This window comes from Agelaius phoeniceus, chromosome 13 (assembly GCF_051311805.1).
Source record: "Agelaius phoeniceus isolate bAgePho1 chromosome 13, bAgePho1.hap1, whole genome shotgun sequence".
NCBI lineage: Eukaryota > Metazoa > Chordata > Aves > Passeriformes > Icteridae > Agelaius > Agelaius phoeniceus.
The window spans coordinates 405,634-418,355 of record NC_135277.1 but is presented as its reverse complement, the minus strand read 5'-3'; the positions used below and the strand labels follow the sequence as shown (position 1 = coordinate 418,355).

General features: G+C 67.9%; 1 protein-coding gene across 2 annotated transcripts; it reads left to right on the top strand.

Moving 5' to 3' along the window:
• The first annotated feature begins 12 nt into the window (after positions 1-12).
• Positions 13-11,812, top strand: SEMA4B (semaphorin 4B). 2 transcript variants are annotated; one of them, XM_077185548.1, is made up of 15 exons: positions 13-138; positions 4,403-4,547; positions 7,229-7,389; positions 7,616-7,678; positions 7,797-7,895; positions 8,007-8,118; positions 8,341-8,457; positions 8,557-8,714; positions 8,887-9,068; positions 9,154-9,304; positions 9,430-9,640; positions 9,720-9,835; positions 9,975-10,138; positions 10,211-10,305; positions 10,434-11,812. In XM_077185548.1, exons 2-15 carry the CDS (start codon positions 4,460-4,462, stop codon positions 11,207-11,209), a joined length of 2,493 nt encoding a protein of 830 aa, XP_077041663.1. In that variant the 5' UTR covers positions 13-138; positions 4,403-4,459; the 3' UTR covers positions 11,210-11,812. The 2 variants fall into 2 exon arrangements, with proteins under 2 accessions (XP_077041663.1, XP_054497946.2); XM_054641971.2 differs by lacking the exon at positions 13-138 and adding an exon at positions 4,122-4,246.
• Positions 11,813-12,722: the final 910 nt, after the last annotated feature.

The window sequence follows — 12,722 nt, the reverse complement described above, 5'->3', positions numbered from 1 at the left end:
GGGCGGGGCGGCCCTTTGTTGTGCTGCGGGCGGAGCCCCCCGGAGCCGCCCCCGCACCGCCCCGCACCGCCGGGGGGAACAGCCCGGAGCCGCCCCCGCCGCCTGCGGCTCCCGCCGCGCCTCGGAGGCGCCGAGCGGGTGAGCAGCGGGGGGCACCGGGCGCGGGATGTGTGTGAGAGCAGCGAGTGTGCAAGAGGCGGGCGTGCCCGCGGGGTGCGTGTGCGAGGGCCGGGCTCGGGCGGGTGCGCGGGCACGGCGCCGTGCAAGGGAACGCGTGTGCACGTGCACGGGGGTCCCCGAGGGACGGGTGCGGGGGGCTGGGAGTGCGTGAATGTGAGAATGTGCGGGTGTGTGACTGTGTGTGTGACTGACTGTGTGATTGTGTGACTGTGTGTGAGTGACGGCGTGTGTGCATCGCTGTGTGATTGTGTGTGTGTGACAACGTGCGTGTGCATCGCTGTGTGGCTGTGTCTGTGACAATGTGTGAGTGACAATGTGTGTGCATCGTTGTGCGATTGTGTGACTGTGTGTGAGTGACAATGTGTGTGCATCAGTGTGTGTGCACCTGGGTGTGCCTGAGCTGGTGGGTGTGCCTGTGTGTGTGCATTTGTAAGTGTGTGTGTGTGTGTGTGCTGTGTGTGTGTGTGTGTGTGCTGTGTGTGTGGGGTGTAGGAGCACCGGGCCTTTCCCACAGCCTTTTCCCAGGCCGGTGTTTGCCGCCCAGGGTGTGAACACCCCGTGACCTGTCTGCGTGTGTTTACATGTGCCGGGTGTGCGTGCAGCAGGCCGAGGGTGTGGAGGCACACACACGGTGCTCAGGACGGCGTCACAGCTGCTCACAGGCAGGCGTGTCAGAGCCCGCTCGGGACTGGGCCATGCGTGTGTGCAGCGTGTCCCATGGGTGTGATGTGCCCCGACACCTGTGGGGTGCACATGTGCTGTGTGTCCCACACGTGTGGCCACAGCATCTGAGGATCTGCTGATGCCCAGGCAGCCCCTGGTCTTGGGGTGCAGGGAGGGCTGGGGTCCCATGGGCTTTTGGGTCATCCCTTGAGCCCTAGTGCCTGCTCCAACTGGGCCTTGGGCTGTTTAGGGGGCTGGCCCCCCCCCGACCCCAAGGAGCACCAGGGCAAGGGTAGCGAGGGTGCCACAGGACCAAGGGTGCTGTGGGGTTGAGGAGACCAGTGCTGGTTTGGGCTCTGCAGAGTCAGGACTGGCTGGGAAGGGGGCACCCATCCCTGACCCGGACCGTCCATTCCCACACTCCGGAGAGCTGACATGCCTGTGCTCCGAGTCCACCGCCTCGCTGCCCCTCAGGGGTGCTCACTGGCTGGGTTTCCTGCTGGCTCTTCCCTGCCCTGTGCCAGGGCTGCCCAGCAAGGAGTGGGGGCCCCGTGCAGCACCCCGTGTATCCTGCAGCTCCCCAGGCAGGCAGCGTGGGGTGCGGGCAGGTGCTGGCATTGCAGGGAACAGGTGTACTGTGGGGATACTCTCTTGTCCTCAGAACTGACCTGCCATCGTGCAGGAGAGATGGGAGCAATGAGACAGGTGTGTGTTGTGGGGCACCCAGTGCCCCGGGTGCAGGTGCCCCACAGCGCCCTGCCAGGGCGAAGGGGATGCTGTGGGGCAGCATGGGGCTGGCTGTGTGTCACCTCCCACACCCCAGCCAGGGGGTCCTGGCAGCAGGGTCTGAGCTCACGGTGGGCCAGAGAGGTGGGGGGCCAGCCCAGCTTGGCCCCGAGGGAGGCCCTTGGCTGGGCAGGGTGTCACAGCCGGTGCACGTGGAATGGGGGATGCCCCGGGGCCCCGTGGGGAGCCCTGTCAGGCTGTCGGAGCTGCCAGGAGCTGTCAGGATGCTGCAGAGCGCTCCAGCTGCGGCCGGGTATCCCCGCTCCAGGGAGACCCGCGGTGTGCGGGCAGCCGGCGCTGAGCAGCTGGGGCTGGAGCATCTGTGGCTGTGCAGGGCCCGCCGCCGCGCACTGCAGGTGTGCATGCGTGCGTGCTCACCCTCCGTGCGTGTGCGTGCTCAGAGCAGGCACTGCCGGCTGCTGTCTGGCAGCTCCCAGCAGCCAGCCGAGCCGGGGGCGAGCGTGTGAGCCCCGCAAGGTGGGGAGAGCCCGGCTGCGTGGGCAGCGTGCGAGCCGGGCGCAGGTCCCTGAGCAGGGGCCGTGCTGGGGCAGGCTGCGGGGGCAGCTGGGAGCTCGTGGGCAGCAGCAGCAGCAGCAGCAGTGGTGAGGCACACACAGCCCGTCCCGCTCTCTGTAGGCAGCAGCAGCAGCGCCCAGTTCCATTGCCGCCTTCCCGGGCACCCACTGCCAGTGGGAGCGGGGTGCGGGCGCTGGCGTGGGAATTCGGTGCAGAAACCGCTGCCCCACCTGCCTGCTGACCCCAGGCCACGGGTTTTGGTGCTGCCCAAACACCCAGAGAGGTTTCCCCATTGCTGGCAGTGGGCAGGGAGGGCGGCACGGCCGCCGCAGCGGTGCGCGCCAATGCCTGCAGCGGGGCGTGGGGCACGCACGGGCCTGCTGGAGTGCAGAGCAGGGCAGGGTGCTGCGGTGCCCCCGGCACTGCCCCGCTGGCAGCTGTGTGGGCAGGACAGGAGATAAATGGGAGTTTGGCGTAAACAGCCCTGGCTGCCAGCAGCGCTGGAGTGCCGCTTAAAGGCACAGGCTCTGGCCTGGTTCTGCTGCCTGCTCCTGCCCTCCCTCCCTGCCTGCTCTGCCCTCCTTTCCCTCCCTGCCTGCCCCTTCCCTTCCCTCCTGCTCCTGCCCTCCCTGCTCACCCCAGAGCAGCTGCCCTCCCCGCAGGGGCTCCCATTCTCCTGCATGCCATCACACCCGGGTGTTGACACAACCTTCCCACTGCCCTGCACAGGTGGCAGCCAGGTCCCTGGAGCCCCCCAGGATGCCGTGAGGTGGCGTGGGGCAGGGACCCATGGCTGCAGGGTGAGTGCCTTCTCCCACCCTGTTCAGAGTGACGTGCTCGGCTGGGTGAGTTGAGTCCCGTCTGTCTGTGCCACTTCCTGGGCAAAGGGTGCTGCTGATAAGGCTGGGGTGAAGCTGGGACTGTCCCAGGCCTGGGAAGGAACAGCAGGAGCAGCAGGAACAGGAAGGGAGCAAAGTCGATTTGGGGCAGAAGGGCAGCCCAGAGCCCCAGCACTGGACATCAGATATGACCTGTGAGTGGGCACCGTCTGGCAGTGCCAGGCAGGCAGAGTGTGGGAGTGTGGGCACGGCTGTCCCGGGAGTGTGGGCACAGGCATCCACGGAGTCTGGGCACAGTTGTCTTGGGTGTGGGGAGCATTTCTCCTGGGCAGGGGGCTCCAAGTGGGTCCCACCATTGCAATCCTGGGCTGGGACCGACCAAGAAGGACATGGGAAGCTCTGCCCCACACCCCACACTGGGAGGGCAGCGCTGGGTACCCTGGCCCCAGTGTGCTGCCTGGGGAATCCTCGGACCCCATCCCTCTGTCCCCCTGTCCCCGTTGCCATGGCGATGTAAGGAGTTAATAACAGTTGCGTGGGCGCTGCTGGCCGGGTGGGCAGTGCTCTGAGGGCTCTGTGAGCCCTCCCCACGCCCCAGCCAGGGACAGGGACAGAGCCCCCCGAGGGCCAGGCAGAGATCGTGCCCAGCACTGCCTGCTCGGCGGGACCCCTGGCACGGGCACAGGGGCTGGCAGGGCTGTGTCGCCTGTGCCGAGTGCTACCTGTGGGGACACCGGTGCCGGCCAGGTGTGCCCGTGGTGGGGCTGGCTCAGGCACCCCGTGGTACCCCATGGCTCCCTAGGGAGGGAGGGAGCGCTGGGCTGTGCCGAGCAGAGCTCCCAGCCCCAGCAGTGTGGCGTGGGGCACAGCTGAGGGGCATGGGGCGGCTCTGGTAGCAGCCATGGGGCCGAGCTGTCCCCAGGACAGCAGGACACTCCTGGGACAGCTTTTCCGGGTACAGCAAGATACGCTCCCCGCCAGCCCCCCTGCACCCCCCCCGGATCCCGGCCCCACCGGCTTTCCCTGCCGCGGGGGTGCAGGAGGTCGCGGGGAGTCCCTGGCTGGCGCTAGCGCCGGGGACAAAGCCCCGTTCCCTCCGGACCGTGGCGGCCGCGGGGCGGGGGCTGGGGCCGGGTCCCGCTGGGGCGGCGTGGGGGCGGTACCGGCGGGGATCCGCCCGCCTCCTCTTCCGAGCGGCCCACCCCGCCCGGGGCACCGGCGGGCCGGGGGCTGAGCGGGTCGGTGCGCCCGGGAACGGCTGGGTACGGCTCGGGAATGGGTCAGGAGGGCTCGGGCGGGGCCGGTTCGGTCCGGCCGGGCGGGGCTCGCCCGTGGCTGTACGCCCGGTGCCGCGGGGCGGAGCGGGGCGGGGCCTGGCCGTGCCGTGCCGAGCCGCTGAGCCCCTTCTCTCCCCGCAGGTCTGCAGCGCCCGGGCGGCTTCGCGGCCGCGGCGGAGCCCCGCGGCTCGGTCCGGGATGGCGGCGCGGCCGGTGCTGCCGGTCCTGGCGGCGCTGCTGCTCTCGGCGGCTCCGGAGCCTGTCCCGCGGGTCAGCCTGCCCTACGGTGAGTGTCCGCTGCCCTTCGGTGGGTGAGGGTCCGCCGGCACCGGGGAGGGGAGCCAGCCCCCGCCGAGGGCTCCGGCTGGCGTCTCCCCAGGGGCGGCGGAGCGTCCCGCGTCCCCCCGGGCTCTGAACGCCGCGTGGGAACGCCGTGTGACAGCCCCGCCAGCTCCCCGGGACACGGGGAGCCCTCCGTCAGCGGGACACGGAGCAGGGCTGGGGCAGAGCCCGGGGATGCTGCGGGGTGTGGGATCACACAGCCCCCGTGCAGACCCGCTCCGGGGGTGGGTGTGCCGGGGCCACCCGGGATCGCTTGTGCCCCGTACCAGATGGGGCGGGCTGAGCCGGCCGGGGCACTCTGCTCAGTGTGTCCCTGGGGTGGGGAACGCGCCACAGCCCCTTCTGTGCCGTGCTCTGCTCCGGACAGCTCCGAGCCCCTCTGCAGGCACTTGTCAGCTGCGTGGCCCGAGTGCTGGGGGCTGCGCTGGGCAGGGGCCAGGCAGGACATCCGGGAGGGTGCTGGGCCAGGCAGAACTGTAACAAGTGGGAGGCCTGTTTGCAGCCCCCTCCTGCCCTGCAGAGCCCCCAGCAGCTGGCACGGGCTGGGCGAGCCGTGGGGCACGCTGTGCTCGGGCTTACCCTGGCAGCTGTGCCGTGCGGGGGAGCCACCCACGGCTGAGCTGCCAGAAGGTGGCTGGATCCAGCTGCTGCCGGCCAGCAAAGCCCATCCCGTCCTGCGCTGGGAGGGTGCCGTGGTTTGGGCAGCTGCGAGCGCTCCCTGGCTCAGCGTGCTGCAGCTCACTGGTGTAGATGTGGCCCCACCACATGCTCCATGACCGCTGGCCGCGGCCCTGGTGGCTCCAACAGATGTGGGACCTGCTGAGCTGGACAGGAGGCTGGGACACAGTGAGACAACCAGCTCGGCATTGTGCCACGCTGTGCTGTGCCGTGTTGAGCCACGCTGCCTGGCCCTGCCTGCACAGACCGGTTCTGCCCTGTGCTCTGCACACCTGTGGGAGTTGTGGGGCTGCAGCCACGGGCAGTGCCCGGGGATCCCGGCCTGGACCCCAGCGAGGCGGGGGAGCTGGGCGGGGAGCACGGGCCGGTGGCCGGTGTGTGTCCGGTGGTGGCTCCCATGGTGCTGGCCACGTGGGGCTGCGGTCGGTGGGAGGGAGGAGCTGGGAGCTGCTCCCCTGGGAGCACTGGATGTGCCTGCAGCAGGTTTGTCTGGAAGAAGCAGGTCTTGTCCTGACAGGTCCCTGGCAGCCACACCAGCAGCTAGCTCCCGTGTCGGCACAGCTCTGCAAGGCACAGGGGCCCCGTTGCCCCTCCGCTGCCGTGCCCACCACGGGTGGCATCACCCCGCCACTAGGGTGCAGGGCCCCTCACAGGAGGATGCCCTGGGGCATCAGCTTCCTCCTTTCTGCACCGCTGTGGAGAGCTGGGCTGGTGCTGGGGCCAGCTGAGCCCCCCGGAATGGGGGAGATGCTGCCCCATCTAGGGGCACCTGGGGTTTGTGGAGCAATGGGAGGTGAGAGCCACGGGGTGCTCCCCACAGCACCATTGCCCCACAGCTCCTCGATCCCTCACAGTGGCTCTCACCAGGCAGGGCCTGGCAGGAGCTCTGGGTTTGTTGTCCTGGTGGTGCTCTGGGAGCAGGCAGGGGGTTGGGGAGGTTAGGGAGTCCCCAGAGGGTCAGGGAGTTGGCAGCATGAGTCAGCCCGACATGTCCCGCTCACACAGCCAGGCCCATCTGATTCAGAGCGGCGCTAGGAGAGGAAGGGCTTCCGGGACCAGGCCACCCACGCGGGACAGGACGGCATGGGGCGGGACAGGACGGGCGCCCCCTGACTCAGCATGGACTCAGCACGGCCACTAGCCCGTGCCTGGCACAGGCTGAGCCCCGCGGGGCAGTGTGGGCAGCACGGGGCTGAGCCCTGCAGGACAGTGTGGGCAGCACGGGCTGAGCCCCACATCCAGCACGGGATGAGCCCTGTGGGGCAGTGTGGGCAGCAGCGGGCTGAGCCCCGCACCCAGCACGGGCTGAGCCCCGCACCTGGCACGGGCTGAGCCCCACACCCAGCACGGGGCTGAGCCCTGCACCCAGCACGGGGCTGAGTCCTGCACCCAGCACGGGGCTGAGCCCCACATCCAGCACCGGGCTGAGTCCTGCACCCAGCACCAGGCTGAGCCCTGCACCCAGCACGGAGCTGAGCCCTGCACCCAGCACGGGGCTGAGCCCTGCACCCAGCACCGGGCTGAGCCCTGTGTTTTGCAGAGGCTGAGCCCTGTGGGCTGGGGCACGAGGATACTCCCAGCACTCATCTACCCCTGCCGTGAGGCTGGGGTCCCTGTGGGCCTGGGCTGGGCTGAGCCTCCCATGCTGCAGGGCTGAGCTCCAGGGCTGGACATGGCTGGGCAGCTGCCCCAGTGCTAGGCAGGGCTGTTGTGGCATCCTCAGGGCCAGGAGGTGGCTGAGCCTTGTGGTGGCCTCGGGCACTAGCACGGCCCTGCACAGTTCACTGCGGTGTGTCTGGCAGTGTGGGCAGAGCTGGATCTGGCCCTGGCTGCTCCGGGTGGGTGGCATGGCCGAGGTGCTGGGCAGGGGAGCCAGGAGCAGCCATGGTGCAGGGTCCTGGGGTGAGGTGCCAGCACGAGGCTGATGCCTGTCACTCTGCCCCACAGACTCGGCCGAGAGGGTGGTGCGGCGCTTTGAGGCACCTGGGGTGTCCAACTACACGGCCCTGCTGCTGAGCCCGGATGGTGGGATGCTCTACCTGGGGGCACGAGAGCTGCTCCTCACCCTCAACACCAGCAACTTTCAGCCCAGCTCCCCAGTTCGTAGGGTGAGCCCAGGGATGGCCCTTGGGGCGGGAGGGGGCACCCAGCTGGAGTGCAGGGGATCCCCACCAGCATTTGGGTCCGTGTGAGCCATCGTGCATTCAGGAGCTACTGCACCAGGGCAGGATGATTGAGGTGGGAAGGATATGGTTGCTATGAGCAAGCCCAAGGAGAGTGTGGGTTGACCAGCCAGGGATGGGGGCACTCCCAGTGACTGTCCCTTCTCCACAGCTGCTGTGGAGTGCAGATGAGGAGAAGAAGAGGCAGTGTGTGTTCAAGGGCAAGGACCCCCAGGTGAGCCCCATTGCCAGCAGGCATTGGGGGCAGCGGTGGGTGTGGGCAATGCCCTGTGCAGGGTAGGTGTGGGTGACAGCTGAGCCAAGGGCTGAGCTGGGTCCTCTGACCCCCACAGAGGGACTGTCACAACTACATCAAGCTGCTGCTGCAGCTGAACAGCACCCACCTGTACACCTGTGGGACCTGCGCCTTCAGCCCAGCCTGCGCCTACATCGTGAGTACAGGAGCAGGGTTCCCTGCAGGACCCCCGTGCTGCCAGGGCCCTGCAGTGGGGTCCTTGGCACTGGGACGAGTGCTGCTGGCTGACAGCCTCCTCCTGCTGCAGAACGTGCAGCACTTCAGCCTGGAGCGGGACGCGTCGGGGAAGGTGGTGCTGGAGGACGGGAAGGGACGCTGCCCCTTTGACCCTGAGTACCGCTCCACAGCTGTCATGGTCGGTAAGGCACGACTCCCTGGGACCCTCGCCCTTCCTCCCTGTGCCCCCCTGGAGCCCTCACCCTCCCTGCAGCGCCCTGGGACCTTTGCCCTCCTCCCCGTGCCTCCTGTCCCTGCGTCTGCCTGGCCAAGCCATGCCAAGGCCAGGCTATCTCAGCCCCAGCGGGACGCAGGGCCGTGCTGGTGGCGCGTGGCGGGTCCCAGCAGGAACTTGTCTTTGGCAGACGGTGAGCTCTACGCTGGGACCGTCAGCAACTTCCAGGGCAACGAGCCGACCATCTCCCGCAGCCAGGAGAGCCGCATCGCCCTCAAGACCGAGAACTCCCTCAACTGGCTGCAAGGTGGGAGCTGGGGCTGGCACGGCTGCTCGGGGTCCCTCTCCCTTGCAGTGTGGGAGGCAAGGGCTGGGGCCAGAGTGCTGAGGGTGCTTGTGCCCCCAGACCCAGCGTTTGTGGGCTCAGCCTACCTGCGGGAGAGCCTCCCTGCCGGCAACCCTGAGGGTGACGACGACAAGGTCTACTTCTTCTTCAGCGAGACCGGGAAAGAGTTTGACTATTTTGAGAACACCATCGTCTCCCGCATCGCACGTGTGTGCAAGGTGGGCATAAGGCAGCAGGGGCGTGTGGGGGCTGTGCCTGGGGCTGCTGGGGTGGGGGGATGTGGGGCCATCCTGCATATCTCCACCCCCTGGTGCCTGGACCCCCCATTCTCTCAGCACGTGGGGTGCCCCGCGGCCGCAGCATCGCCCCCTGACCCACTGTGCCACGCAGGGGGACCAGGGCGGGGAGCGCGTGCTGCAGCGGCGCTGGACAACCTTCCTGAAGGCACAGCTGCTCTGCTCACACCCTGAGGATGGGTTCCCCTTCAACGTGCTGCAGGACATCTTTGTGCTCACCCCGGGTGAGCTGCGCTGGAGGGAGACGCTCTTCTATGGTGTCTTCACCTCGCAGTGGTGAGTGGTGGGGACCCAGGGCAGCACGGGGGGTTTGGCAGAGCCAGGTGCTGATCTTGCTGTGGGCTCTGCCTGTCCTCACCAGGAACAAGGGCGGGCTGGGCAGCTCGGCCGTCTGCGCCTTCCCCATGCGCAGCGTGCAGCGCGCCTTCGGCGGGCTCTACAAGGAGGTGAACCGCGAGACGCAGCAGTGGTACACGGACACCAGCCCCGTGCCAGAGCCCCGGCCAGGCATGGTAGGTGGCCCCTTGGCACCTGCCCGAGCGCAGCACTGCCCGTTGCTCTCCTGGTCCCAATGGCTGCCACAGCATGGTACCCAGCCACTTCCCCAAGCCCTTCTGAGCCCCTTCTTTCCCTGCAGTGCATCACCAGCCACACGCGGCACCTGAAGATCAATTCATCGCTGCAGATGCCAGATCGGGTGCTGAACTTTATCAAGGACCACTTCCTGATGGACAGCCCGGTGCGCAGCCAGCCGCTGCTGCTGCAGAGCCAGCGGCGCTACCAGCAGATCGGCGTGCACCGCGCGCCCGGCCTGCACGGCACCTACGACGTCCTCTTCCTGGGCACGGGTGGGTGCAGGCGGGCTGTGCGGGGCAGGCTGTGTGCCCTGCACCCCGGCCCTGCTCAACACAGCCCCTCTGTTTGCAGACGACGGGCGGCTGCACAAGGCCGTGCGGGTGAACCACGGCGTGCACATCATTGAGGAGATCCGCCTCTTCCCTGACGGGCAGCCCATTCTCCAGCTGCTGCTGGACCAGCACCAGGCAGGAGCCGGGGCGAGGGGGGCGCTGGGGGCTCAGCCTGCTTGGGGCAGGTCCTGTTTGTGGGATGGGGGACAGAGACCTGGAAAGGCAGGGGCGTGCAGGAGCCCACCCCACTGACCCCAGTGTGTCCCCTCCACAGGGCCTTGTGTATGCAGCCACCTACACAGCAGTGGCCCAGGTGCCCTTTGCCAACTGCAGCCTGTACCGCAGCTGTGGGGAATGTGTGCTGGCACGGGACCCCTTCTGCGCCTGGAGCCAGGGTGCCTGCCGCAGGCTCACCCCACATCCCCTGGCACACCCACAGTAAGTGCTGCACCCTCTGCCATCCCCTCCACCCCAGGGCACCCCACTGCCCTGCCCTCCCTCTGTTCCCAGGCTCTGGGCACAGGACATTGAGGATGCCAACACGGAGCGGCTCTGCCAGCCAGCCAACGCCTCCCAGCCCCGTCCCCGCATCCTCCTGTCCCCAGGTGAGCTCCCGCTGGTGCTGCTGTGAGTGCGTGTCCTGGGGGATCCCCCAGACTCCTGCTCCACCATTAGCAGCCCCTGCCCACGGCTGGGGTCCCCTCGCTGATGTTCCCATGGGTTCTGTCTGCAGCCTCAGGCTCGCCGTGCCAGCAGATCCAGCTCCCTCCCAACGCAGTGCGGCCGCTGCCATGCCGGCTGCTCTCCAACCTGGCCTCGCGGAGCTGGCTGCACAACGGGGCTCCTGTCAACGCCTCCTACCTGGTGCTGCCCGACGGGGCCCTCATTCTGGTGGGCAGCCCGGAGCGTGCAGGCACCTACGAGTGCTGGTCGCTGGAGGAGGGCTTCCGCAAGCTGATGGCCAGCTACTGCGTGGGCGTGCAAGAGCCAGCCCTCGGGCCAGCAGACCCTGGCAGGAAGGTGGCTGCTGGCCGTGACGCCCTGGAGACGGTCAGCACATCGCGGAGCACCTCAGCGGTGGGCAGCGCTGCAGCACGGCTGGACGGCAAGACCTACTGGACCGAGTTCCTGGTGATGTGTGTGCTCTTTGCCGCCGCCGTCCTCGTGCTGGCCTTCTTCGTGCTGCACCGGCACCGTGACGGCATGAAGGCCTTGCTGGAGCCCAGCGACCCCGGCAGGCACCAGAAACCGCCCCGCAAGCCAGTGGAGAGCCTGCCCCTGAATGGCAGCAGCCTGCCCAGCACGGCTCCTGAGCACAAGGGCTACCAGGCCCTGCAGGACAACTACATTGTCAGTACCCCCGTGCATGAGCCCCCAGGACCCCCACGCACCTTCTCTGAGTCAGAGAAGAGGCCTCTCCACGTCCGTGACAGCTTTGTGGAGGTGTCTCCTGCCTGCCAAAGACCCCGGGTGCGCCTGGGCTCTGAGATCCAGGACTCGGTGGTGTGACGGGGACGAGAGCCGAGCCCTCACTCACCACTGCCTCTGCTCTGCTGAGCCTCGCTGGACCATGCACCACTGCCAGGGTCCGTGTTGTCTGTGTGTGCATGCCCAGAGCCTGGCACTCACTCTCTGCAGCAGCGCCCACCAGCCAGTGGGGCCTAGAGCCTGGTGGGCTCCCTGGCATCACCTCGGTACTTGTGGATGTGAGGGGTGCCTCCTGCCCTCCAGGGCCCTGCAGGACGGCTCCAGCCCGGCGTCCCTGCTGCGGGGATGGACACGGCTCCTGGCTCAGGCTGCTGGTGCCAGGCCCTGACTCCCTCTATGCAGAGGGCAGGAGGGGGCGGCCGCAGACCCCTCGTGCCCCAACTCACTGTGACGTCCCGCTGGGGACCCAGGGCCATGCGTGCGGCTGGGCAGCGCCAGCCCCGCGGCACGTGCTGTGTGTCTGTGCTTGGTTCGTTTTTAATATGTGGAAAATGTGAATTGTGTCCGGGGAAGGGGAGCTGGGAACAGCTTTCCCTGCGCTGGGTGGGCAGGAACACCCCCCACGGCCCCACGTGCGTGTGTGGAAACGTCTCTTGTTTTTATATAAAGTCCTTCAGACACGTGTGTGCGGCAGGGCTCAGTGCCTTCCTAGGCCAGAACCATCCCAGCTGGCCCCGTGGAGAGCAGCCACGTCTGGCTCTCACTGCAGTCAGAGCAGATCTGCCCACGCCTCCAGAGGGGGCAGAGGGCTGTGCTGGCCATCAGCTCTGTGGAGTCCCCTCCTCGTGTGCTTGGCTGAGCACTGGGCAGGGCACGCGGGGCCCTGCAGGGACAGTGGCGGTGTCCCTGTGACCTGCTGGCAGCCCTGGGCTGTCCTGGGGCTGTGCCTGAGGCCCGTTCTGTGGCAGTGTGGGGCAGGGAGGCCCTGTGGTGGGGGAATGCAGAGTGATGGGGTGATGCCATCCTGGCACCATGAGAAACAGGAGAGGGCAGAGGTGACCAGGAGTAAGAAAATTTGGGGCCTGGGGCTGGGAGGAAGGCAGCCCCCAGCAGGAGAGAGGCTGTGACAGCTCCCTTCCCAGGACCACAGTCTTATGCTGCATGTGGGACCCACTGCCCACGCAGGGAGCATCAGGTCCTTGTCCCCACCCCACCCTGCTCTGGGCTGGCCCTGCACACCTTGCCAGCAGGACCTGACTCCATGGTGGCTGAGGGCGAGGCCTGGGATTGCAGCCAGTGCTGGTTTTGAGCCCTCACACAACTGGGAAGCACCAGCAGTGCCAGCACAGGGCTGCGGGAAGTGGTGAGCTCCACAGAGATGGCGTGTCCAGGCAGGATTCCCCCGAGGGACCAGCACTGCCTTGCTCCCAGCTGGACCTGTGCACTGAACTTCCTGCACAGCCTGTTCTGGGACATCAAAAAAGCCACTGGAGGCGTTGGCTGGTGAGCTGCCAACAGACACAGCCCCGGGGCTGTAGGGGCACGGGCAGATACTGTCAGCACCGTGGGGCAGCGAGCTGGAAGGGCTGGCAGG